At 42.7% G+C, this 25,861-nt stretch overlaps 2 protein-coding genes and 2 long non-coding RNA genes across 7 annotated transcripts in view; 2 read left to right on the forward strand and 2 right to left on the reverse strand.

Moving 5' to 3' along the window:
• LOC5517097 (E3 ubiquitin-protein ligase RNF123) overlaps nt 1–25,861 on the forward strand; it is a 52,290-nt gene that overhangs the window by 10,038 nt on the left and 16,391 nt on the right. For 2 of the 4 annotated variants that reach the window (XM_048728336.1, XM_048728338.1), the window contains 20 exons: nt 3,557–3,621; nt 3,882–3,959; nt 4,431–4,557; nt 5,759–5,819; nt 5,894–5,934; nt 10,999–11,153; nt 11,387–11,470; nt 11,842–11,949; nt 12,416–12,593; nt 12,788–12,862; nt 13,043–13,130; nt 13,682–13,769; nt 16,121–16,187; nt 16,390–16,413; nt 17,028–17,167; nt 17,432–17,527; nt 17,702–17,791; nt 18,530–18,690; nt 18,881–19,008; nt 19,301–19,487. In XM_048728336.1, coding sequence (XP_048584293.1) covers nt 3,557–3,621; nt 3,882–3,959; nt 4,431–4,557; nt 5,759–5,819; nt 5,894–5,934; nt 10,999–11,153; nt 11,387–11,470; nt 11,842–11,949; nt 12,416–12,593; nt 12,788–12,862; nt 13,043–13,130; nt 13,682–13,769; nt 16,121–16,187; nt 16,390–16,413; nt 17,028–17,167; nt 17,432–17,527; nt 17,702–17,791; nt 18,530–18,690; nt 18,881–19,008; nt 19,301–19,487 — 2,041 coding nt within the window. Of the gene's footprint in view, nt 1–3,556; nt 3,622–3,881; nt 3,960–4,430; nt 4,558–5,758; nt 5,820–5,893; nt 5,935–10,998; nt 11,154–11,386; nt 11,471–11,841; nt 11,950–12,415; nt 12,594–12,787; nt 12,863–13,042; nt 13,131–13,681; nt 13,770–16,120; nt 16,188–16,389; nt 16,414–17,027; nt 17,168–17,431; nt 17,528–17,701; nt 17,792–18,529; nt 18,691–18,880; nt 19,009–19,300; nt 19,488–23,999; nt 24,042–25,861 lie in introns of those variants that run through there. The other 2 variants (XM_048728337.1, XM_048728339.1) reach the window with 2 other exon arrangements.
• On the reverse strand, nt 91–2,966 carry LOC116601987. Its single transcript, XM_048728345.1, has 6 exons — nt 2,404–2,966; nt 2,192–2,245; nt 1,330–1,624; nt 927–1,167; nt 500–692; nt 91–354 (listed from the first exon to the last, which is right to left on the reverse strand). Exons 1-6 carry the CDS (start codon nt 2,860–2,862, stop codon nt 181–183), a joined length of 1,416 nt encoding a protein of 471 aa, XP_048584302.1. The 5' UTR covers nt 2,863–2,966; the 3' UTR covers nt 91–180.
• On the reverse strand, nt 6,479–10,950 carry LOC125564017. Its single transcript, XR_007309040.1, has 2 exons — nt 10,070–10,950; nt 6,479–6,528 (listed from the first exon to the last, which is right to left on the reverse strand). It is a non-coding gene; the product is annotated as an uncharacterized LOC125564017 (long non-coding RNA).
• LOC125564028 lies at nt 14,147–15,782 on the forward strand. Its single transcript, XR_007309051.1, has 2 exons — nt 14,147–14,423; nt 14,530–15,782. It is a non-coding gene; the product is annotated as an uncharacterized LOC125564028 (long non-coding RNA).

A 25,861-nucleotide genomic window follows, 5' to 3' on the forward strand; every position in this document is an offset into this window, starting at 1 on the left:
ATTAAAATCCATAGAATACCTCAATTCCTTTAGTTGTTGTTGGATGTATTGGTGAAATGCATTCATGGTGATTTGTTTCCAAGTACATTCTTGATAACACTGGTCTTTGAAACAACTCTTTTATGTAGTCTAGAACAATTCCTCCTCTGCAAATTTTATTTTCATTCCCTATCTTCACAATCACTCGGCTGTGTCTTGTATCTCTCTAGGAATAGGAACAGCAGGAATTGAAGGATGGATGTCCAGTAGGCCACTAGCCATGTGCGTAGCTAATGATAGCTTCAGATTTGTTGGTAGTCTAACAGTCAAAATATTATGGAAGTCATCCAACAGTTGTACAATTAGGAATCCTTTCTGAAAATTTTAAAGAAAGTTAAGCATCAGTTATCCCACTGGCTTGTTTAAATTGAAATGGTTCTTGCTTATTCTCAAGTATTGTTCTTATTATTCTCTTATTCACTATTTACTAAAATAAAAATTTGTACCACACTAATCTCACCTCTGTTGCCAGGATAACCTTTCTCATCAGTATGTCTGGATATTTTGTTATTAGTGCTTTCTTGTGAGAATCAATATTTCTAGGACTTGTACTGAAACCAAGTATCCTTCCTGAATTGATTGCTGTCCTAGAAGCAACATGATGTTGTAGGAATAGCCCTTCATCCTTTTGTAGGGTGGAAGTTTTCTGAGACCTGGTAAAATAAATTTGTGTCATTTAAAATAGAACAAAACACTAGTGTTCTGGTGCAGCTTGTATACATTGAATTATAGTATAAAGCATGATATTGAACATACCTAGGCCCAATTATGAAACTGGAGCAGATAGAAAGGGGGAGCTTATTACAAAATTTAGCCACTAGAGGGATTTTAGAAAGGAAAGTAATTGGAGGTTAGGGAGGTGGGTCTTAATGGAGCATTTAGGGTACCTGAAATATGCCAGTGTGTGAAGGAGAACAACAGTTCTTTGCTCCTGTACAGCTTGATGTTCATCTGAGAGTCTGGAGTCCTCCCTTGTTATTGAACTTAAAAGCATTTCAAACAGACCTGGAGAGTGTTTTTGTGTGAACGCTTTCATTGCTGCTGGCTCATATAATGGAGCTTCACTACTGAGGGCATGATGGTATAGAGCCATCTGAAATTGTTGCACTAGTTGGCCCAGTGAATTACCTGTTGATAGCAATGACAATAAATTATTGAATAAATTATTCGAAGTTTTAGTTGGGCTTGATCCATCACTGGGGTTGAACACTGATCAGCCACATCGGTGCTGATCGATAAAGCTATTATAAATAATAGAGCATGCAGATATATTCGATCATACAGCTGTACCTTCATCCAATTCATCCAATTCCTTGATTGTTGTCTTTATTTGGTCCCATACTTGACTATCCATTAACACGTTGCCATTTGGGGCAATTTTGATGGTACCTAGGGGAGTTTGCAGCTCTTTCCATGTTTCCAGGAGATGAATGTCACATATGTCTGCTAGAGCTTCAAGTCTTGAAAACAGCCTTCCAAATTGTTGCTTTGTTTGATCCAGTTGGGATATGGTAGGTGCTGACATAGATATATCTTGCATACTTTCATGGAGGTGTAGAATAGGGGATCCCTTAAACTGAAATATCTGAAATTTACAAAACAGTCAAAATGGAAAACAAAATAAGAATAAACAAACTATCTAAAATAAATAACAATAATTAGCAAAATGTATCATCTTTTGGGGTGCAGGTTTTCTGTTGTGGGTGGGTCAAATGGGGAGGGGTCATACCTGTTTTCTAAATTATTGTTAAGGGGGAGTCAAAGGTTTTCTATTAGATATTAGGGGAGGGTCCAAAGATATTTCTGAAAAATTGCCTTAAATATCCCAGCCCACCCCAGCTCCTCAATAATAAAATGTTTCTTGTCTTATTCTATTCCACCTATTCTAAATTAAGGAATTCCTTTCATTCTCTCATAGAAAAGTAATATTTTTATATGAATTGGCTTGGTGGAAAAAAACTTGTCAAAAAGCTTATTTGTCAGAATTTTTACAAATTGTAAAAAAAATATTTCTTTTTCAACAAATGCAAAAATATTGTTTGCACTACTACTTCTCAATAATTGATAAAGTATTTTTTCCCACAAAAACAAAAAAAAGGCTGAATTTTATAGATAATTTGTGTGTTTCTTCAGAATGTACAAATAAACAAACCTTTTGTAGTTGTTGTTCTGTGCTGATGGCGGATGTACTACTATTTGCTTTTTCCTAATAAAAAGAACGAAAGAATGTTCAAGCCTTTTCTATGTACTTGTTTTTATATTTTGTTAAACAGATTGAAAATACAGGAAGAAATACATAGCAATTTACAGCGAAGAGGCACTGCAGAGGAGTGGTTGTTTTCCCGAATAAAAATATACACTTACCTCGACTGGTTTTCTACTTGTTTGAGGACGGCTTTCAAATTTCTTATAGGCGAGCAACTTGCACCGGTAACACCACCGAGTACCAGGCTGGTATCCTGCCACTGTTAGCCCAATCTCGTCAAATACCGGATAAAAACGACTTGGAATAGGTTGCTTGTTCAGACGTGAGGGCTGTTGTTTATCGTGCATGGGACATGAGCAGCGCAAGTTGCTTCTTCGTAACATATCCCAATGTCGCCGGCAAACATGCGAACCTACCGGCAACTTAGCGACACGACTAAGCTCCTCGGAAAGCTGGTAAAGTCGACCAATGCATCCTTTTCCGTTTCTAGTTTTGCAACTCATCATACAGTGTTGTGCATCGTCGTTTGCATGAACGAAACCCAGCGAGGCTACAACCAAAACAACTATAATGGCGACCACGAAGGTCTGCCGGTACGACATCCGATGCTTATCCATTATTTTCGCCTTTGGTGCAGGCCGTAAAGTAGGTGGTGCAAAATTTCAGAGATAGAAAATTTCAATATCTTGGTGATGTAAACTTTTCAGGCTTATTTTTTTTTTTGTGTACTTCTTTTTTTTTTTTAAATTTCGCGGCCGGAAACTGGTTTGTTTTGTTTTGCTAAACAATTTTAATAGGGGCGGGCGCCCGGCAATTTCCTGCCGGAAATAAGAGGCTGCGCGTGCGCACTACGTTCTGCAGCGGTGTCCATCTCACCTAGTGTTACATCTTCTGTTAAGGTTGCCCTAACAGTCAAGTGGCACTTGTACTAAAATAAACTTAACAAAATATGAAAAAGTGTGCAAAAATACAACAAAATGTATAAAAACTAATTTAACAATGACATAAAATAAGCCATGTGCAGAGGATCTAGTTTGTCCTTTATTCTAGGACCAACTAGATCAAGAAATGTACAGTATGTACCTAAACCTAAACCTGCTACAGTATTTTTAATCTATTTCTGTCCACTCTGTGCAAGATATTCAAATAAAATTAATGTATTTATAAAAAAATATCAAGCCTCATTGAATAAATCTTGTTGGTTTTGACTCATTCCTCATGATTTAGATTTGTTTTCAAACTTGGAAATCACGATAAGATCACTTCTATCGTGCAAGTGTCCCTTGAACAAAGTGTTTTGTTTATCTCTAGTTCTTGAGGTCATCCAGGTGGAGATGTGCAAGATCCTAATGTGTGATGACGATCAAGATTTACAGGTGCAGTGATGTACAGCTACGTCATAACAATGAGATATCCCAGCATTGCCTTACTTCAAACTTATTACTGACTTTTTAAAAATATCATCAGCTTTAAAAGTAAGAACTAGTGTATAATTATGCCTTGTTAAGATGCAGATTGCTATCTTTGATAGTGCCTCGTGCTCCAGACAAACAAGACCTGGTACTGTTTGTCATAATTCTACATAATTTAACTGACCCTCATCCCTTTTTTCCCTTTACCTAATTTGTACTTACAGGGTGGCAAATCAACGCGTGTGATGTTCCTAAATAAGTTCAGGAAGTATCTCCAAGACAACATGCTTACTACGCTTACAGTAAGGAATTACCAAAGTTCTAAAACAAGAACCATAAATTATTTATTTTCTGTCGCTATTGAATTGAGATTAATCAAACGTCTTTCTGCCTTATGTTTGACAAAGACTCCTTGAAGATTGTGTCAACGTTTGTTTATGATGTGTTTTAATATATTTAAAAACGTTTTTTTTTTTTCATTTGTAACTTGGTTGGACTTGAAGTACCCATGTTGAAACTCACATTTCTTCTTGGGTATCAAATAGGTAATCAAATACAGGCGCAAATTAAATTTGGTATTTTGTTTACTTGGCTTTGGCCATTGACACGGATTTCATCACCCTCACAGCTATTTACATGTTACAGTTACTAATGAACGAATGCGTGTTATGACACATGAATGCTTGAGTGTTACTTATTTAGGTACAGAATTGGCTTTTTTTTGCATACAAAGTGAGGAGTTTTATCACCATCTATTGGCTCATATTCTCTAGCTGCAGCCGTCAACTGCATGTGCAGGACCTGTCATCACGTGCTTCTACCACCGTTTGATCCAAGCTTTAAGGTTCCATTGGGACCAAACAGCAGCCGAGCAACCAGAAGGTGCCATTACCAGCCAGGGTATGTAGCCACGCCTAGCACTCAAAGGTCCTCTTATACACATCTTACTATAAGTAGCCACGCCTAGTATTCAAAGGTCCTCTTGTACACATCTTACTATAAGTAGCCATGCCTAGTACTCAAAGGTCCTCTTGTACACATTTTACTATAAGTAGCCACGCCTAGCGCTCAAAGGTCCTCTTGTACACATCTTACTATAAGTAGCCACGCCTAGCACTCAAAGGTCCTCTTGTACACATCTTACTATAAGTAGCCATGCCTAGTACTCAAAGGTCCTCTTATACACATCTTACTATAAGTAGCCATGCCTAGTACTCAAAGGTCCTCTTATACACATCTTACTATAAGTAGCCACGCCTAGCACTCAAAGGTCCTCTTGTACACATCTTACTATAAGTAGCCACGCCTAGTACTCAAAGGTCCTCTTGTACACATCTTACTATAAGTAGCCATGCCTAGTACTCAAAGGTCCTCTTGTACACATCTTACTATAAGTAGCCACGCCTAATGCTCAAAGGTCCTCTTGTACACAACTTACTATAAGTAGCCATGCCTAGCGCTCGAAGGTCCTCTTGTACACATCTTACTATAAGTAGCCATGCCTAGTACTCAAAGGTCCTCTTGTACACATCTTACTATAAGTTGCCACGCCTAGCGTTCATGTAAACATGTCTAGCGCTCAAAGGTCCTCTTATACACATCTTGTACTATAAGTTGCCACGCCTAGCGTTCATGTAGACATGTCTAGCGCTCATGTAGCCATGCCTAGTGCTCAAAGGTCCTCTTATACACATCTTACTATAAGTAGACCAGGGTTTGTGGACACAGCTAGCGCTCAATGGCTCGCTTATGCATACAGTATCTTGTTCTATAAGTTGCCAGGGTATATATACAAGCGCCTTGTTCTCAAAGGCTCAGTTACACATATCTTGTGGCTTACATAGACAGGGTACTTACATGCAAAAAGACCTTTTATGCAAATCTTGTACTATAAGAAGCTGCAAATCCAGGCCAGGTTATGTGTGAACGCTCAGAGGATTGCTTACACCTATGCTTGTACTTAAAGTGGCCGGAGTATGTACACCTTAGTTGGTGTGTAGAGCACCCGAGGTGCTTATATACCCCTAGTGCCGTAGAGTATTCTCGTTGAATGCGTGCTTGCCATTCCGTGCTCATAAAGATTTCTATTGTTTCGTTGCAGAGGCGTATGTTCCTCTTCACGTTTTTTTCGATGACACTATTCAGTACTGGGACACTTCTAGGTACGCTGTAATGAGCATTTCCTAATTCTACCCATTGTTTTTACTCTTACTATTTTGGATGTTTTCTTCTACAGGCTAGGAGGCGTCCTTTCTCACGTGAAGCGCGCGTATGACTGTAAGTACCCGACAATGTGTGGGAATAATATGACATCTTAGTTTGTTGTCTGTTTTACACCTTAAACACTTTCCCATTTAAAAATGTACTTTCCCATTTAAATGTGTACTTTTGCGAGAGCGTTGTTTTCACGTCCTCAAACCGCGGGTCAACCAATCAGAGACCGTCACTTCAATAGCCTTAATTCAACGCGTCTGGAAAACGCAAGTCAGCCAATGAAATGATCTTGAAATTTGAGCCTTCGTGATTCCGCGTTCTTCCACGCGACCTGACCAATCACACTGAATCATTCTTATCCCGCAAAAAGGGCAATACAAATAGCCTTCTGTCAACAGATGCAGATTGCCGGTGATAACGATAATTAACGCGGACTAGGGGTCAGAAGAGATCAAATGGAGAAGATGACTTTAGAAAATAAAAGGAGTAGCCTTCAAAACTACGTATAGTACCCGAACTTTAACAAGTCATTAAACAAGCTATTTCTAAAACCAACACCAAGGACACTCGAATTGGCTTACCCTAGTAATGACCTTTTTCTTCTTTGCACAGCTCTCCCAGAATCTCTTTTCGCTATACCAAATATGTCATGTCTTTCTGTGAACAATTCATCAAGTGGGTATTTTTAGTGTTCCCAGGTCGGACTAATCATACTTGATCTCAATGAACCAAAGACTTGTGATGGCGCGAAACGAAATTGGCGCCCTTTTAGTCCCGTTGGCTCGAACACGGCTGTATCCAGCCCAAATTTGTCTGCCATCCAAATCAAATATTGTTCTTTTTGCCATCGGTTTCATCCAAGAATGACCCATTCGTATTGTTCTCATTATAAAAAGATGCAGGAGAGAAATCTTCTAGCTCACGCTGCACATGATGCCGTGTAACACGAGATCTCAGGGTATGGAATGAATTGATAAACAATTTACTGTTTCAACAGATTCGGATTATACAGCAAATCAAAGTGCGTTTTCGAACGCAGAACGTGCAATCTGTAATATAGGTGAACTCGAAAAATACCACCGTGTTTCGAAGCAATCACATACGAAAAACCCCTTTAATAAAGCAAACCTCTAACTACTGAAACATCTCACCGAAACGTGAAAGAGGAAGATAGTATACAACATCATCATTTATTACAAGGAGAACGAATAAAAGCCAATCACATTCCCAATCAGTGCGTTTGCAGACGCAACGAGTGTCTAGGATCGATTTACAAAGATACATAGGCATGGAAAGCCGGTAAAAATTTTAGTGTACTATGTATCTAAAGTGACTAGCCTTTAAACAATATATCGGCGTTTTCTTACTTTGTAAGTCAAGCAAGCAAAATGTTTTCTTCATTTCACAGAGATTGGACATAGCCATGCGTTATATTTTCTTCTCAATAGACACTCAAGAGTAGGCTTTGAAGACAAACCGGAAACTGTGCGTTTTAAAGACGCAGGCTAGTCAATAGTGTGAAAGAATCTAATTTTCGGTACGAGAAACACATTATGGCGTTTGTAATTGGTTGTTAGAAGACGAGGTTGATAAAACTTTCTTATTCAAACATCAAAAGCAAGCTGTTATAAGTTGATTTACGTCTAGTTATGTGCTTTGGGAAAGCACCCGACTCCGGGACAGATGGAGCACCAAAGGTTGAGCTCTCTGTTGGTGGTCATATGATATGATTAACAAACTGCTATCTTGTAAGCTAGGAGATAAGGCCCGAGCTAGGGAGCTTTGCTCTTTGCACACAAGCATTCCAAGCACCAGTCGAGCAAAAGAGCGCATCAATATAATTCTAGAGAAAAATCAAAAGATTTGAACAGATAATCTGTTTAAAAGAATTTAGCCTATTATCATCCTACAGTATCGTAGATTCATGCATAGGGACAGTCGGATATTACAGCTTGGTGTTACATTTTTTCAACTTGACAAAGTTAGCACGTGGGAGCCCTAGCACATATACCCGCGGCTATTTACTCAAGTTGTGGTTGCTTCGAAACATGATGGTATTTTTCGAGTTCACCTATATTACAGATTGTACGTTTCTGCGTTCGAAAACGCACTTGCTACGTTTTGATTTGCTGTATAATCAGAATCTGTCAATATTTAATTGCAACAACAGCAAATTGTTTATCAATTCATTCCATACCCTGAGATCTTGTGTTACACGGCATCATGTGCAGCGTGAGCTAGAAGATCTTTTTATAATGAGAACAATACGAATGGGTCATTCTTGGAGGGAACCAATTGCAAAAAGAACGTGCAATCTGTAATATACGTAAGGGGTAACGATGGGTACCTTAAAATTTCGAAAATCTCGCAAAAATTTCGCAAAGTCTCGGAATCTCGGCGTTTTTACGGAAGTCTCGAAGTCTCGTTTTTCCCCACGACATTTTAGGATCTTGGAGCCTCTTTTTGTACCACGTTCTCGGAGTCTCTGTTAAACGCGATCTGTTTTATGTTGTTACTGCTAAGGATTTCCCTCTTTTTCGAGTCTCGAGTCTTAAGCCTTTCCGCTCTAGCTATTCTTTTTCAACTAATGTTTATGACATACCTCGAGCAAGTTATCTGATGTCCGAACACAAGCTAGTAAAAGCTCGGACACGGATTCCGAAATTTGACTTAAAGTCTCGGGCTCGGATTCTAAAACGCGGTCTCGGCGCCTCGGCAAATCTCGAACTTACTCATCGCTACCCCTAAAAGGGGTCTCTAGAACGCGCCAACATCCCAGAACATCGGCTTTATTCTCAGAGCGTATTGTTCACTGTTTATTGGCAACAAAATGTCTAGTTCTCGGATAAACAACTACTTTTGGAAAATAGTAATCTGGCGGTGTTTAAAGTTTGCGAGGATATAATATTTTCACTGGCTTTCCATGCCTATATCTGTCTCTTGATCTCGTGCTTGCATGAATATCTAGACCGTTGCATTTTCGAACGCACTAATAGACATGCGATTGGTTTTATCCTAAGGGATAAATTACTTGACATTGTTATTTATACCCTGCTTATACTCAAGCTCACCAAACTATAGACAAAAATGCTCAATGAAATAAATTGTAGTCCACTACTTTGAATGTAAACCCAGGAAGGTGACATGAATGTAGGAAATATTATGAACTTATACCCAAAATTAAGCAAACCAAAAGCACATAACTAGCTTTAAAGACGTAAATCAACTATAAATCAACTAATAACAGCTTGCTTTGATGTTTGAACAAGAAAAATTATATCATGTTCTTACAAGCAATTACAAGCGCCATGTGTTTCTTGTACCGAAAATTAGATTCTTCTACACTATTGACTAGCCTGCGTCTTTAAAACGCACACTTCCCGGTTTGTTCGGGCCTTATCTCCTAGCTTACAAGATGGCAGTTTTTTAATCATATCATATGACCACCAACAGAGAGCTCAACCTTTGGTGCTCCATCTGTCCCGGAGTCGGGTGCTTTCCTAAAGCACATAACTAGACGTAAATCAACTTATAACAGCTTGCTTTTGATGTTTGAATAAGAAAGTTGTATCAACCTCGTCTTCTAACAACCAATTACAAACGTCATAATGTGTTTCTCGTACCGAAAATTAGATTCTTTCACACTATTGACTAGCCTGCGTCTTTAAAACGCACAGTTTCCGGTTTGTTTTCAAAGCCTACTCTTGAGTGTCTATCGAGAAGTATAACGCATGGCTATGTCCGATCTCTGTGAAATGAACAAAACATTTTGCGTGCTTGACTTACAAAGTAAGAAAACGCCGATATATTGTTTAAAGGCTAGTCACTTTAGATACATAGTACACTAAAATTTTTACCGGCTTTCCATGCCTATGTAGCTTTGTAAATCGATCCTAGACACTCGTTGCGTCTGCAAACGCACTGATTGGGAATGTGATTGGCTTTTATTCGTTCTCCTTGCAATAAATGATGATGTTGTATACTATCTTCCTCTTTCACGTTTCGGTGAGATGTTTCAGTAGTTAGAGGTTTGCTTTATTAAAGGGGTTTTCCGTATGTGATTGCTTCGAAACACGATGGTATTTTTCGAGTTCACCTATATTACAGATTGCACGTTCTGCGTTCGAAAACGCACTTTGATTTGCTGTATAATCCGAATCTGTTGAAACAGTAAATTGTTTATCAATTCATTCCATACCCTGAGATCTCGTGTTACACGGCATCATGTGCAGCGTGAGCTAGAAGATTTCTCTCCTGCATCTTTTTATAATGAGAACAATACGAATGGGTCATTCTTGGATGAAACCGACGGCAAAAAGAACAATATTTGATTTGGATGCAGACAAATTTGGGCTGGATACAGCCGTGATCGAGCCAAGCCACGGGACTAAAAGGGCGCCAATTTCGTTTCGCGCCATCACAAGTCTTTGGTTCATTGAGATCAAGTATGATTAGTCCGACCTGGGAACACTAAAAATATCCACTTGGTGAATTGTTCACAGAAAGACATGACATATTTGGTATAGCGAAAAGAGATTCTGGGAGAGCTGTGCAAAGAAGAAAAAGGTCATTACTAGGGTAAGCCAATTCGAGTGTCCTTGGTGTTGGTTTTAGAAATAGCTTGTTTAATGACTTGTTAAAGTTCGAGTACTATACGTAGTTTTGAAGATGTAAGGCTACTCCTTTTATTTTCTAAAGTCATCTTCTCCATTTGATCTCTTCTGACCCCTAGTCCGCGTTAATTATCGTTATCACCGGCAATCTGCATCTGTTGACAGAAGGCTATTTGTATTGCCCTTTTTGCGGGATAAGAATGATTCCGTGTGATTGGTCAAGTCGCGTGGAAGAACGCGGAATCACGAAGGCTCAAATTTCAAGATCATTTCATTGGCTGACTGGCGTTCTCCAGACGCGTTGAATTAAGGCTATTGAAGTGACGGTCTCTGATTGGTTGACCCGCGTTTTGAGGACGTGAAAACAACGCTCTCGCAAAAGTACACATTTAAATGGGAAAGTACATTTTTAAATGGGAAAGTGTTCTTAGCATTTATTTTTCTATGGTGTCACGTGTCGATTGATGTTTTTATATCAAAATTAAATATTAACCGTTGTTATGCTCTTTTGTAGCAAAAGCGAAAGAAGAGCTCAGCAAACGGAAAACGGCCTCGACTTCAAGCGACTCAGTAGCCGCGCAAGACATGAGTGTCGACCTCTCATTGGTCAGAATGCTAGATGACGTCATCATGCTCTATCATATCGCTGTGCATAAGCAGCTTTCCAAGGTATTTTTCATTATATAATTGAATTTTAAATCATCTGTCAGTGAACTGAATAAACAATGATACTTGTCGACATCTTTTTTTCACGATTCTTCTTATCATCCGGTCATAATTATAAGGCGCAAATGAACATGAATATGACCAAATGCTACTCACTTACTCTTAGTATCTTTTTTATACATTTCTTGACTAATTCTGCGATAGCTGTGTGGTAAAAAAGTTTTCTTCTTCCGCAGGTCCGGGCTGTTCGTGACAGTATGCAGCAGAACATCAAAGCCTTAGAGGACACTCACGCCAGGATCGCTCGATGTGGACCCGAGGTAAATCCGAACGTTATTGGTTATCCGTCGGTAGAACTGAACGTTAATCGGTAACTAGTCTGTAAAAGCAAACGGAAGCCGGTCATGAATAGGTGAAATCGAACGATAGTCGGTTAAAGCAAACTTCAGTCGGTTATTAGTCGGTAAAAGCAAACGTTAGTCGTTCATTACTGGGTAAAAGTGACCTTCAATTAATATAGCAAGTACTTGCTATTCAATAGTTTATCGTCAACCGGTACAACTGATAAACAAACCATTCGATAGTTTATCGTCAATCGGTACAACTGATAAATAAATCATTGCCAACCAGTAAAACAGGCAGAAGTTTATCATAAACATTTAATACGGACTGTTTGTCACCGTTTTCTTAGCGGAAGGATGTGCTGGCAGAGCTAAACCGATCCAAGCGAGTGTTCACAGAGGAGACAACACACTGTGCCCGCCACATGGCTTGGGTGTCGACCCTTATATTTACCAAGGTACCGTTTATTCTTAGTACCTTTTATAATCTTCTAGGCATCCTTCATATGTAACAGGATACATTCATATTCAGGCATTGTTCATATTTACCATGGTACAGTACATGACAAAAGAGACACAAGTTTAGTCTCCCATTCACCGTCGTTGGTTCTACTCGAAAACTGTATTTTCTGAAATAAGAGACACAAAACACATGCAGTTTCTGGTATAAAAAAAGAAAAACATTGTCGTTGTGAGCATCATGATAGATTTTCCTCTCAACTGTAAAAAAAGCAAGAAGACATCCATGAGTGTTGTTGAATAAATCATGATGGAGTTTCCTCTTCACTGTAGAAGAAGCAAAAAGACATCCACGAGTGTTGTTGTATAAATCATGATAGAGTTTCCTCTTCACTGTAGAAGAAGCAAAAAGACATCCACGAGTGTTGTTGTATAAATCATGATAGAGTTTCCTCTTTACTGCAGAAGAAGCAAGAAGATATCCACTGGATGCTTTGTTGTATCCTGAATACAATAACTCGCGCCGCGGAGAGGGGACCTCTCTTTGAGTTCACTCCAGAGTTCTACCTTGACGTCGCTATTAACGCGTTTCACGGCCTGCGAAACTACTTCCACCCAACCGTCAAGTTCACCGAACTGCCAGGTAAAAAAATCCGAAGAAATTACGGCGATATTGTTGACAAAATATTGGTACTGCAATGACAACACCTTAACGGCGGCAAAAAAAAAAAAAAAAAAAACTGTAACAACAGCAACAGCAACTATAATCGCATCATTATTTCAGCATTTTGTTTCGAATTTGTATTTCTGATAACCGATACCTTTTCTTCGTTCCAGATACAGATAAGGCCCTATGCCGTATGGCTGCTCTTTTGAGCAATCACTTCGCTGACTCAAGAATTATCAACCCAGGTAAGTCGCGCATTTTTATCCTGAAAATTATTCTCTGAAAATTACAGTCACTTCATACTATCCGATTGCTGTAGTAGCCGATTGCGAATGAAAACACAGGCTACCAATCGCCTGATCATTTAGCTAGCAGAAGCGACATTGACTGGCATGTGACGATTTCTTTGACTGTTGCCTTCACAGACCTTCGTGATCAGATCATTCAAGCGTTGGCTGCTTTTGTGTGTTATCCCGACAGCCTACAAGCATTGGAGAGCATGCCGACACCACTGTATGTACTATCACTATCAGATACCTCCACCATTTTATGTTCTACAGATATTAGGCCCTGCTCTTAAACTACGCCATTTCCACTGTGTGCCAAACAATATCAGGACTTACCTCCAACTATGCCATTACCATTATATGTGCCAACCAATATTATGCCCAGCTCGTAAAGGGGCTGTCGCACCGGTTAACGGTATTTTTCAAGAATGCTACCGTCACCAATCCAGCACAGAGAAAAACTAATGGACACTATCTAAAAGCTGTTTGATTGTCTTCTTGTCAGTACATTCGGCGCGATGCAAACGGATTTCACATCTACATACTCTTTCAGCCGTCTATTTCGCTCAAAAGAAATGACGATTCCACGGTGTATTTTTACTTTGAAACGAACGTGCGACTGCCCCGAACTCTTAAACTATATTGCCATTATATATACCAACGGACTTAGACTGGTCACGGTCATCATCAAGTATTAGCAGCCAATAACAACAATAGGCCACCACTTAGTAGCTATTTCTGCCTTGTTTGGTTTGAATCGTTTGGTTCTGATTCCAGGCTGGAAAAGACCGTTCGGTCCCTGATGGGTGCGTACGAAAAGCGTTCGTGGGTACAAACTACGTGGATACTGGTCAGGATATGGAAGGTAGGGAGGGGAGGATCGGGAGAGCGAGTAGGTCGTGGTTAAAGAGGGTAAGGGAAAGAGTGTAAGGGAAGGGGCGAGTAAGATGAGGCATGAGATGAGGCGAGTTTTCAGTTTCAGTTTAATCTTTGTTTATCGAGGGTAGCATATTTAACCGAATATACAGTTTTCTAACATATGGCCCTCGGTTAGTAAGCACTGTCACTGGGGGTGGTCACTGCCAGAGGGTTTATTGCGTCCCCAGTGGTTCTTTTACGTCCCTTCGGTTCAGGTTAGTGTAGTGCAGCTTGAAGAGACGGGGCCTCGGTTTAGTGTCCTTATTCGAGAAGACTGGAAACACGGGAGAATAACTTCAACTCACTTGTGACACAAATTCGAATCAAGGCAGGAACCCGAAAAAATCCCCAGTTTGAGCCAGGATTCGAACCTGGGCCACAGCGGTGAGAGGCCGACGCGCTAACACACTAGGCCACCCGTGCTTCCACGAGTGTTGGGGGAGAGGGGGTAAGAGAAGGGGCGAGTGTGATGAGGCATGAGGTGAGGCAGGTGTTGGGAGATAGAGGCTTAGGGAAGCAGCGAGTGTGATGAGGCATGAGAAGAGGCGAGTGTAGGGTAGAGGGTAAGGGAAGGGGCGAGTGTGATGAGGCATGAGATGAGGTGAGTGTTGGGGGAGAGAGGGTAAGAGAAGGGGCGAGTGTGATGAGGCATGAGGTGAGGCAGGTGTTGGGAGATAGAGGCTAAGGAAAGCGGCGAGTGTGATGAGGCATGAGATGAGGCGAGTGTTGGGGGAGAGAGGGTAAGAGAAGCGGCGAGTGTGATGAGGCATGAGATGAGGCGAGTGTTGGGGGAGAGAGGCTAAGGGAAGCGGCGAGTGTGATGAGGCATGAGATGAGGCGAGTGTTGGGGGAGAGAGGCTAAGGGAAGCGGCGAGTGTGATGAGGCATGGGATGAGGCAAGTGTGATGAGGCATGAGATGAGGCGAGTGTTGGGGAAGAGACGGTAAGGGAAGCGGCGAGTGTGATGAGGCATGAGGTGAGGCAGGTGTTGGGAGATAGAGGCTTAGGGAAGCAGCGAGTGTGATGAGGCATGAGAAGAGGCGAGTGTAGGGTAGAGGGTAAAGAAAGCGGCGAGTGTGATGAGACATGAGATGAGGCGAGTGTTGGAGGAAAGAGGGTAAGGGAAGGGGCGAGTGTGATGAGGCATGAGATGGGGCGAGTGTAGGTTAGAGGGTAAGGGAAGCGGCGAGTGTGATGAGGCATGAGATGAGGCGAGTGTTGGGAGATAGAGGCTAAGGACAGCGGCGAGTGTGATGAGACATGAGATGAGGCGAGTGTTGGGAGAGAGAGGCTAAGGGAAGCGGCGAGTGTGATGAGGCATGAGATGAGGCGAGTGTTGGGAGAGAGAGGGTAAGGAAAGTGGCGAGTGTGATGAGGCATGAGATAAGGCGAGTGTTGGGAGAGAGAGGCTAAGGGAAGCGGCGAGTGTGATGAGGCATGAGATAAGGCGAGTGTTGGGAGAGAGAGGGTAAGGACGGCGGCGAGTGTGATGAGGCATGAGATGAGGCGAGTGTTGGGAGATAGAGGCTAAGGGAAGCGGCGAGTGTGATGAGGCATGAGATGAGGCGAGTGTTGGAGGAAAGAGGGTAAGGGAAGGGGCGAGTGTGATGAGGCATGAGGTGAGGCGAGTGTTGGAGGAAAGAGGGTAAGGGAAGCGGCGAGTGTGATGAGGCATGAGATGAGGCGAGTGTAGGGTAGAGGGTAAGGGAAGGGGCGAGTGTGATGAGGCATGAGGTGAGGCGAGTGTTGGGGGAGAGAGGGTAAGTACAGCGGCGAGTGTGATGAGACATAAGATGAGGCGAGTGTTGGGAGATAGAGGCTAAGGGAAGCGGCGAGTGTGATGAGGCATGAGATGAGGCGAGTGTAGGGTAGAGGGTAAAGAAAGCGGCGAGTGTGATGAGACATAAGATGAGGCGAGTGTTGGGAGATAGAGGCTAAGGGAAGCGGCGAGTGTGATGAGGCATGAGATGAGGCGAGTGTTGGGAGAGAGAGGCTAAGGACAGCGGCGAGTGTGATGAGACATGAGATGAGGCGAGTGTTGGGAGAGAGAGGCTAAGGGAAGCGGCGAGTGTGATGAGGCATGAGATGAGGCGAGTGTTGGGGGAGAGAGGCTAAGGACAGCGGCGAGTGTGATGAGAGAGAGTGTGTTGTGGGAGAGGGAGGAGCACAAGGGGGGGAATGAGACGCGAAGAGGGTTGGGGAGAAGTGATAAAAAAGGAGTTGGAAGGGAGAAGAAGAGGGTAAATAAAAGGGGAAGAGAATGGTTATCGCTTCTTACCCTTTTTGTCTTGTGTTCAGGGATGTGGGTTCGCGTTCCGTTACACCAGCTCTCAAGATATCTTCACTATCGGCCTACCTGAACAAGGTGGGAAGATCGATCTGTGTGACAGCTCAATCTGTCCGGGTTCCTTTTTATCTAATTCAATCGACAGCGATGCAGTAGCATTGTATAGATAGTGTAAATAATCTTGTAACTAAACGTACTTGCTCAAAGTCTAAGACTAATGTACCTTTTTTCTAACTCTGTTTCGTGTCGTCCGCTAATGCACCGGTTCTCTTTAACCCAGGGCACATGCGCGCCAGCCTGCAAGGTGAGTTGCGAAGTGGAATCAAGAAGAAAATAATGTAATATCCCGGTACTGCTGAAGAGGGATGGCCTTGCCTTATAGAGATTAATAATAACAGTTGCGGGTTCTATGCGCTGACATTCACGTTTTCTTTGTTATATGATCTGATCATTACATACGGTAATTATGCTCTGATTACACCTCATACTGGCATTATAATATCGTGAAATACGCGGCACGCACGCAGGTCACCCCCCCCCCCCCCCCCGCATGCAATCGTAGTATATCATTACCTACGGAGGCACTAACTGTAGTTGTATTCATTCTCATCACGCAACAACCCTTTAATGCAGTCGTAATGCATATCATTACAGATACGAATAAATACAAAAAGCCCAAATTGTCGTGTTCGTGAACCAGAAGAATAAAAACGATACACCAAAAACCGTTATTCGATTCTGCAAATTTTTCTACAGGCAGACTCTAAAGAATGCCAGCCCTGAAGAAGTCTTATTAAAGACGAAAATTTGGCAGAGTCGAATACCAGTTTTTGGTGTATTGTCATTACAGTTTACGGCAACAGTTTAAATTCACCCGCTACCGCTGTTGTATATCATTGCGCGTGCACTGTTTTTCAGCGCCCTGCCCATCCAAGGTGATTCAGGAGCTGATCGCCAGTGTGTGCGTCTCAGATGTGAAGCTTGGTGACGAGTTTCTGAACGGAGTGTTAAACCAGCTCAACTGGGCCTTCTCCGAGTTTATCGGCATGCTTCAAGAGGTACTTTGTAACTGCTTACTGGATCAGAGTATAATTTAATGTCTGAATGGCGTTCTGAACTAGCTCAATTGGACTTCTAGTTTCTTTTAAGTAAAACTTTATATTGGCCGGGTTTGACATTATATTTGTCATTTTATACAAAACCATATTTCGATGGATGTTGATATCCATTCCGATTCCCCCACGTCCTGCATCCGCCACTTCATCTACCCGTGACCCGTTAATCTTGGTAAAATGATGAGCTCTTGTGTTATTTTCCATCAGATTCAGCAAGCGACTAATCGAATGGAGATCACTCTAGAAACAAGGCAGCTACGCACATGCGCAGTGTGTTTTGACCTTACTGTCGGGTTACTGCGGGTGAGCAGGTCTCCTCTACAAATTATAAGCTACTAAAAGAAAAACTCGTTAGAATGATATTCTCCGTATAACTATGACGATGGACTAATGTTCCCATTGTAAATGAGTGGTTGGTAATGGTGTCTGCAGACAAACTTAGCAAATAAATGTTGATAATTTGTATTGCGTTATTAGGTGCTGGAAATGGTATCTACCCTGGCCCCGGAAGTGTTTACTGACTGGAAACAACAGTCCACGGAGCTCCATATCGCCAGGTTATTCCAGGTACTTTCCTATTCGAAATAGCTTTATGGATGGCGTATCTGGTCCAGGTGGACCGTCTTAACTAGCCTACTATCAACAGGCTATTCTGGGGCATGCCCAGAGAAGCGTCGGCCCAAGAGACCGTTTGGTCTCTCAATATAACCGCCTGTTCCTAAAGCATGAGGTAATGCGGGTTATCAGACAATTCACTTGCGTGTAGTGTCTTTGTAGGACGGATTTCTTTGTACAAATTTGTTTCAACCCCCAAAAAGTAAACGTATCTGCTCAATCACTCCAAACTTTTAGCGTTGTGAAACAAAAATCCGCCAGTTCTGGTTTCCACCCGTTTTCCAGTAATTGAACGTCCTTCGACTGGGCTTTTTTCTCTTTTCCTTCAATACTTTTTGTTTCAAATCTTTCTTAGCTTCCTAGTCTTGCTCTGGGCTCCTCTAGTGTGGCGAGTGTGGAAATTCCGCGATGGAGAGTATTAGCTTCCTTGCTCGTACTTATTTGTGTCAAATAGAGGCGATTCCAGCTATAATAGATGCGCGAAATTCATGGCGATGGTTGAGGTTACGTATGCATCGATGTTAAACAAGGATGTTGTGACGCGGGGCGCAGGAAAAGCCAAAGCAAAGTCACTCATTGAAGAGAGACAAATATATGAGACATCTAGTAAATAGCTGGAACCTCCCATTGCATAACTTAAATGCACAAATTCACGTTATTGGTTCGTTGAATATGACGCTGTGTCCTCAGCTGCTGACGCAAGTGCTGAACCGTATCACCGCCAGCTCCAACTTGTTCGAGAATGTGACCCGACTCCACCTTCCCGGTCTGGAGACCGTGGATCGCTTCCCCATCCTCGGTGCTGTGGCGGGAATTCTCCTCGCTCTGCTCTCGCGTGGCTCAGATGAGAGGTAACTTAAGGGATGCCTGATAGAGGGGGTGTTTGTGTTTTTAGACAGCCAACTTGGATACGAAATTGCCGTGTCAAGGTAGCAACGCTATCAGCGCACTATAAACCATTCTTATCAATGGGACTACCTCTTGGCCTCCTCAAATTTTTAGTCTTGGATTTGTTAACATGTCATTTTTTTTTATTTCCAGTCGGGAGAGAGCCACGTCCGCGCTGCTAGCTGAGCCTGGGTTTACGCTCGAATCGGTCGAATTCCTGGTCGGAAGCAAGTCCGCCATCCCCGGCAAAGTCTCATCTGCCTCCTTTTCCTTCGCCACGGGTGAGTGATGTTAAAACGAATTTCATTGTACTGTATAGTAGCTGATAAAAATACTGTTCAATCATAGCTCGTATGTTTGCCAGTCTGTAAGGACGTGCTGGAAGTTGGTTATGCTTTTCAGTCAATAAAGATACATATGAAGATGTTGTTTTGTCTTTAAGTCATGCATGAAGATGTACACATGGACACATATAGAATTCATTGTTCTTTAATTCACGAGGACACACTTAAAAATGTTATTTTTTTATTTAGTTTACGAGGACACACATTAACATGTCGTCTTGTTTTTCAGTCCATAAGGACGTGGTCGAAGATGAGGTTCGTCAGTTGGACGCACTCGTCTCGTACTTGGACGAGCAGAGCTCACAGATGAGACTATTACAGAAGCAGGAGTCAGTCGACGTGGATGAGTTATGCCCCATCTGCTGCGCTATGAGGATCTCCGTCAGATTCCTGCCGTGTAGACACGTCTCTTGCAGGTGGGCATAACATATAATGCCTGCCGTGTAGACACGTCTCTTGCAGGTAGGCATGACATATAATGCCTGCCGTGTAAACACGTCTCTTGCAGGTGGGCATGACATATAATTCCTGTCGTGTAAACACGTCTCTTGCAGGTAGGCATAACATATAATGCCTGCCGTGTAGACACGTCTCTTGCAGGTAGGCATAACATATAATGCCTGCCGTGTAAACACGTCTCTTGCAGGTAGGCATGACATATAATGCCTGCCGTGTAAACACGTCTCTTGCAGGTGGGCATGACATATAATGCCTGCCGTGTAGACACGTCTCTTGCAGGTAGGCATGACATATAATGCCTGCCGTGTAAACACGTCTCTTGCAGGTAGGCATGACATATAATGCCTGCCGTGTAGACACGTCTCTTGCAGGTAAGCATGACATATAATGCCTGCCGTGTAAACACGTCTCTTGCAGGTGGGCATGACATATAATGCCTGCCGTGTAAACACGTCTCTTGCAGGTAGGCATAACATATAATTCCTGCCGTGTAAACACGTTTCTTGCAGGTAAGCATAACATATAATTCCTGCCGTGTAAACACGTCTCTTGCAGGTAAGCATAACATATAATGCCTGTCGTGTAAACACGTCTCTTGCAGGTGGGCATAACATATAACGCCTGCTGTGTAAACACGTCTCTTGCAGGTAAGCATAACATATAATGCCTGCCGTGTAAACACGTCTCTTGCAGGTAGGCATAACATATCATTCCTGCCGTGTAAACACGTCTCTTGCAGGTAGGCATAACATATAATGCCTGCCGTGTAAACACGTCTCTTGCAGGTAAGCATAATATATAATGCCTGCCGTGTAAACACGTCTCTTGCAGGTAAGCATAACATATAATGCCTGCCGTGTAAACACGTCTCTTGCAGGTAAGCATAATATATAATGCCTGCCGTGTAAACACGTCTCTTGCAGGTAGGCATAACATATAATTCCTGCCGTGTAAACACGTCTCTTGCAGGTAGGCATAACATATAATTCCTGCCGTGTAAACACGTCTCTTGCAGGTAGGCATAACATATAATTCCTGCCGTGTAAACACGTCTCTTGCAGGTGGGCATAACATATAACGCCTGCCGTGTAAACACGTCTCTTGCAGGTAGGCATAACATATAATGCCTGCCGTGTAAACACGTCTCTTGCAGGTAGGCATAACATATAATTCCTGCCGTGTAAACACGTCTCTTGCAGGTGGGCATAACATATAATTCCTGCCGTGTAAACACGTCTCTTGCAGGTGGGCATAACATATAATGCCTGCCGTGTAAACACGTCCCTTGCAGGTAGGCATAACATATAATTCCTGCCGTGTAAACACGTCTCTTGCAGGTGGGCATGACATATAATTCCTGCCGTGTAAACACGTCTCTTGCAGGTGGGCATAACATATAATTCCTGCCGTGTAGACACGTCTCTTGCAGGTAAGCATGACATATAACGCCTGCCGTGTAAACACGTCTCTTGCAGGTAGGCATAACATATAATTCCTGCCGTGTAAACACGTCTCTTGCAGGTGGGCATGACATATAATTCCTCCCGTGTAAACACGTCTCTTGCAGGTGGACATAACATATAATTTCTGCCGTGTAAACACATCTCTTGCAGGTAAGAATGACATATATTGCCTGCCGTGTAAACACGTCTCTTGCAGGTAGGCATAACATATAATCCCTGCCGTGTAAACATGTCTCTTGCAGGTAGGCATAACATATAATGCCTGCCGTGTAAACACGTCTCTTGCAGGTAGGCATGACATATAATCCTTGCCGTGTAAAAACGTCTCTTGCAGGTGGGCATAACATATAATTCCTGCCGTGTAGACACGTCTCTTGCAGGTAAGCATAACATATAATTCCTGTCGTGTAAACACGTTTCTTGCAGGTAGGCATAACATATAATGCCTGCCGTGTAAACACGTCTCTTGCAGGGAGGCATAATATATAATTCCTGCCGTGTAAACACGTCTCTTGCAGGTGGGCATAACATATAATTCCTGCCGTGTAGACACGTCTCTTGCAGGTAGGCATAACATATAATGCCTGCCGTGTAAACACGTCTCTTGCAGGTAGGCATGACATATAATGCCTGCCGTGTAAACACGTCTCTTGCCGGTGGGCATGACATATAATGCCTGCCGTGTAGACACGTCTCTTGCAGGTAGGCATGACATATAATGCCTGCCGTGTAAACACGTCTCTTGCAGGTAGGCATGACATATAATGCCTGCCGTGTAGACACGTCTCTTGCAGGTAAGCATGACATATAATGCCTGCCGTGTAAACACGTCTCTTGCAGGTGGGCATGACATATAATGCCTGCCGTGTAAACACGTCTCTTGCAGGTAGGCATAACATATAATTCCTGCCGTGTAAACACGTCTCTTGCAGGTAAGCATAACATATAATTCCTGCCGTGTAAACACGTCTCTTGCAGGTAAGCATAACATATAATGCCTGTCGTGTAAACACGTCTCTTGCAGGTGGGCATAACATATAACACCTGCTGTGTAAACACGTCTCTTGCAGGTAAGCATAACATATAATGCCTGCCGTGTAAACACGTCTCTTGCAGGTAGGCATAACATATCATTCCTGCCGTGTAAACACGTCTCTTGCAGGTAGGCATAACATATAATGCCTGCCGTGTAAACACGTCTCTTGCAGGTAAGCATAATATATAATGCCTGCCGTGTAAACACGTCTCTTGCAGGTAAGCATAACATATAATGCCTGCCGTGTAAACACGTCTCTTGCAGGTAAGCATAATATATAATGCCTGCCGTGTAAACACGTCTCTTGCAGGTAGGCATAACATATAATTCCTGCCGTGTAAACACGTCTCTTGCAGGTAGGCATAACATATAATTCCTGCCGTGTAAACACGTCTCTTGCAGGTAGGCATAACATATAATTCCTGCCGTGTAAACACGTCTCTTGCAGGTGGGCATAACATATAACGCCTGCCGTGTAAACACGTCTCTTGCAGGTAGGCATAACATATAATGCCTGCCGTGTAAACACGTCTCTTGCAGGTAGGCATAACATATAATTCCTGCCGTGTAAACACGTCTCTTGCAGGTGGGCATAACATATAATTCCTGCCGTGTAAACACGTCTCTTGCAGGTGGGCATAACATATAATGCCTGCCGTGTAAACACGTCCCTTGCAGGTAGGCATAACATATAATTCCTGCCGTGTAAACACGTCTCTTGCAGGTGGGCATGACATATAATTCCTGCCGTGTAAACACGTCTCTTGCAGGTGGGCATAACATATAATTCCTGCCGTGTAGACACGTCTCTTGCAGGTAAGCATGACATATAACGCCTGCCGTGTAAACACGTCTCTTGCAGGTAGGCATAACATATAATTCCTGCCGTGTAAACACGTCTCTTGCAGGTGGGCATGACATATAATTCCTCCCGTGTAAACACGTCTCTTGCAGGTGGACATAACATATAATTTCTGCCGTGTAAACACGTCTCTTGCAGGTAAGAATGACATATATTGCCTGCCGTGTAAACACGTCTCTTGCAGGTAGGCATAACATATAATCCCTGCCGTGTAAACATGTCTCTTGCAGGTAGGCATAACATATAATGCCTGCCGTGTAAACACGTCTCTTGCAGGTAGGCATGACATATAATCCTTGCCGTGTAAAAACGTCTCTTGCAGGTGGGCATAACATATAATTCCTGCCGTGTAGACACGTCTCTTGCAGGTAAGCATAACATATAATTCCTGTCGTGTAAACACGTTTCTTGCAGGTAGGCATAACATATAATGCCTGCCGTGTAAACACGTCTCTTGTAGGGAGGCATAATATATAATTCCTGCCGTGTAAACACGTCTCTTGCAGGTGGGCATAACATATAATTCCTGCCGTGTAAACACGTCTCTTGCAGGTAGGCATAACATATAATGCCTGCCGTGTAAACACGTCTCTTGCAGGTAGGCATAATATATATATCCTGCCGTGTAAACACGTCTCTTGCAGGTGGGCATAACATATAATTCCTGCCGTGTAAACACGTCTCTTGCAGGTAGGCATAACATATAATGCCTGCCGTGTAAACACGTCTCTTGCAGGTAGGCATAACATATAATCCCTGCCGTGTAAACACGTCTCTTGCAGGTAGGCATGACATATAATGCCTGCCGTGTAAACACGTCTCTTGCAGGTAGGCATAACATATAATCCCTGCCGTGTAAACACGTCTCTTGCAGGTGGGCATGACATATAATGCCTGCCGTGTAAACACGTCTCTTGCAGGTAAGCATGACATATAACGCCTGCCGTGTAAACACGTCTCTTGCAGGTGGGCATAACATATAATTCCTGCCGTGTAAACACGTCTCTTGCAGGTAGGCATAACATATAATGCCTGCCGTGTAAACACGTCTCTTGCAGGTGGGCATAACATATAATTCCTGCCGTGTAAACACGTCTCTTGCAGGTGAGCATAACATATAATGCCTGCCGTGTAGACACGTCTCTTGCAGGTAGGCATGACATATAATTCCTGCCGTGTAAACACGTCTCTTGCAGGTAGGCATGACATATAATTCCTGCCGTGTAAACACGTCTCTTGCAGGTAAGCATGACATATAATGCCTGCCGTGTAAACACGTCTCTTGCAGGTAAGCATAACATATAATGCCTGCCGTGTAAACACGTCTCTTGCAGGTAGGCATAACATATAATTCCTGCCGTGTAAACACGTCTCTTGCAGGTAAGCATAACATATAATTCCTGCCGTGTAAACACGTCTCTTGCAGGTAGGCATAACATATAATGCCTGCCGTGTAAACACGTCTCTTGCAGGTAAGCATAACATATAATGCCTGCCGTGTAAACACGTCTCTTGCAGGTGGGCATGACATATAATGCGTGCCGTGTAAACATGTCTCTTGCAGGTAGGCATAACATATAATTCCTGCCGTGTAAAAACGTCTCTTGCAGGTAGGCATAACATATAATTCCTGTCGTGTAAACACGTCTCTTGCAGGTAGGCATAACATATAATTCCTGCCGTGTAAACACGTCTCTTGCAGGTAGGCATAACATATAATTCCTGCCGTGTAAAAACGTCTCTTGCAGGTAGGCATAACATATAATTCCTGTCGTGTAAACACGTCTCTTGCAGGTAGGCATAACATATAATTCCTGCCGTGTAAAAACGTCTCTTGCAGGTAGGCATAACATATAATTCCTGCCGTGTAAAAACGTCTCTTGCAGGTAGGCATAACATATAATGCCTGCCGTGTAAACACGTCTCTTGCAGGTGGGCATAACATATAATCCCTGCCGTGTGAACACGTCTCTTGCAGTTAGGCATAACATATAATGCCTGCCGTGTAAACACGTCTCTTGCAGGTAGGCATAACATATAATTCCTGCCGTGTAAACACGTCTCTTGCAGGTAAGCATAACATATAATGCCTGCCGTGTAAACACGTCTCTTGCAGGTAAGCATAACATATAATGCCTGCCGTGTAAACACGTCTCTTGCAGGTAGGCATAACATATAATGCCTGCCGTGTAAACACGTCTCTTGCAGGTAGGCATAACATATAATTCCTGTCGTGTAAACACGTCTCTTGCAGGTAGGCATGACATATAATGCCTGCCGTGTAAACACGTCTCTTGCAGGTAAGCATAACATATAATGCCTGCCGTGTAAACACGTCTCTTGCAGGTAAGCACAACATATAATGCCTGCCGTGTAAACACGTCTTTTGCAGGTAGGCATAACATATAATGCCTGCCGTGTAAACACGTCTCTTGCAGGTAAGCATGACATATAATTCCTGCCGTGTAAACACGTCTCTTGCAGGTAGGCATAACATATAATGCCTGCCGTGTAAACACGTCTCTTGCAGGTAGGCATAACATATAATGCCTGCCGTGTAAACACGTCTCTTGCAGGTAGGCATAACATATAATGCCTGCCGTGTAAACACGTCTCTTGCAGGTAGGCATAACATATAATTCCTGCCGTGTAAACACGTCTCTTGCAGGTAAGCATAACATATAATGCCTGCCGTGTAAACACGTCTCTTGCAGGTAGGCATAACATATAATGCCTGCCATGTAAACACGTCTCTTGCAGGTAGGCATAACATATAATTCCTGCCGTGTAAACACGTCTCTTGCAGGTAAGCATAACATATAATGCCTGCCGTGTAAACACGTCTCTTGCAGGTAAGCATAACATATAATGCCTGCCGTGTAAACACGTCTCTTGCAGGTAGGCATAACATATAATTCCTGCCGTGTAAAAACGTCTCTTGCAGGTGGGCATGACATATAATTCCTGCCG

Source organism: Nematostella vectensis, chromosome 1 (genome assembly GCF_932526225.1).
Source record: "Nematostella vectensis chromosome 1, jaNemVect1.1, whole genome shotgun sequence".
NCBI lineage: Eukaryota > Metazoa > Cnidaria > Anthozoa > Actiniaria > Edwardsiidae > Nematostella > Nematostella vectensis.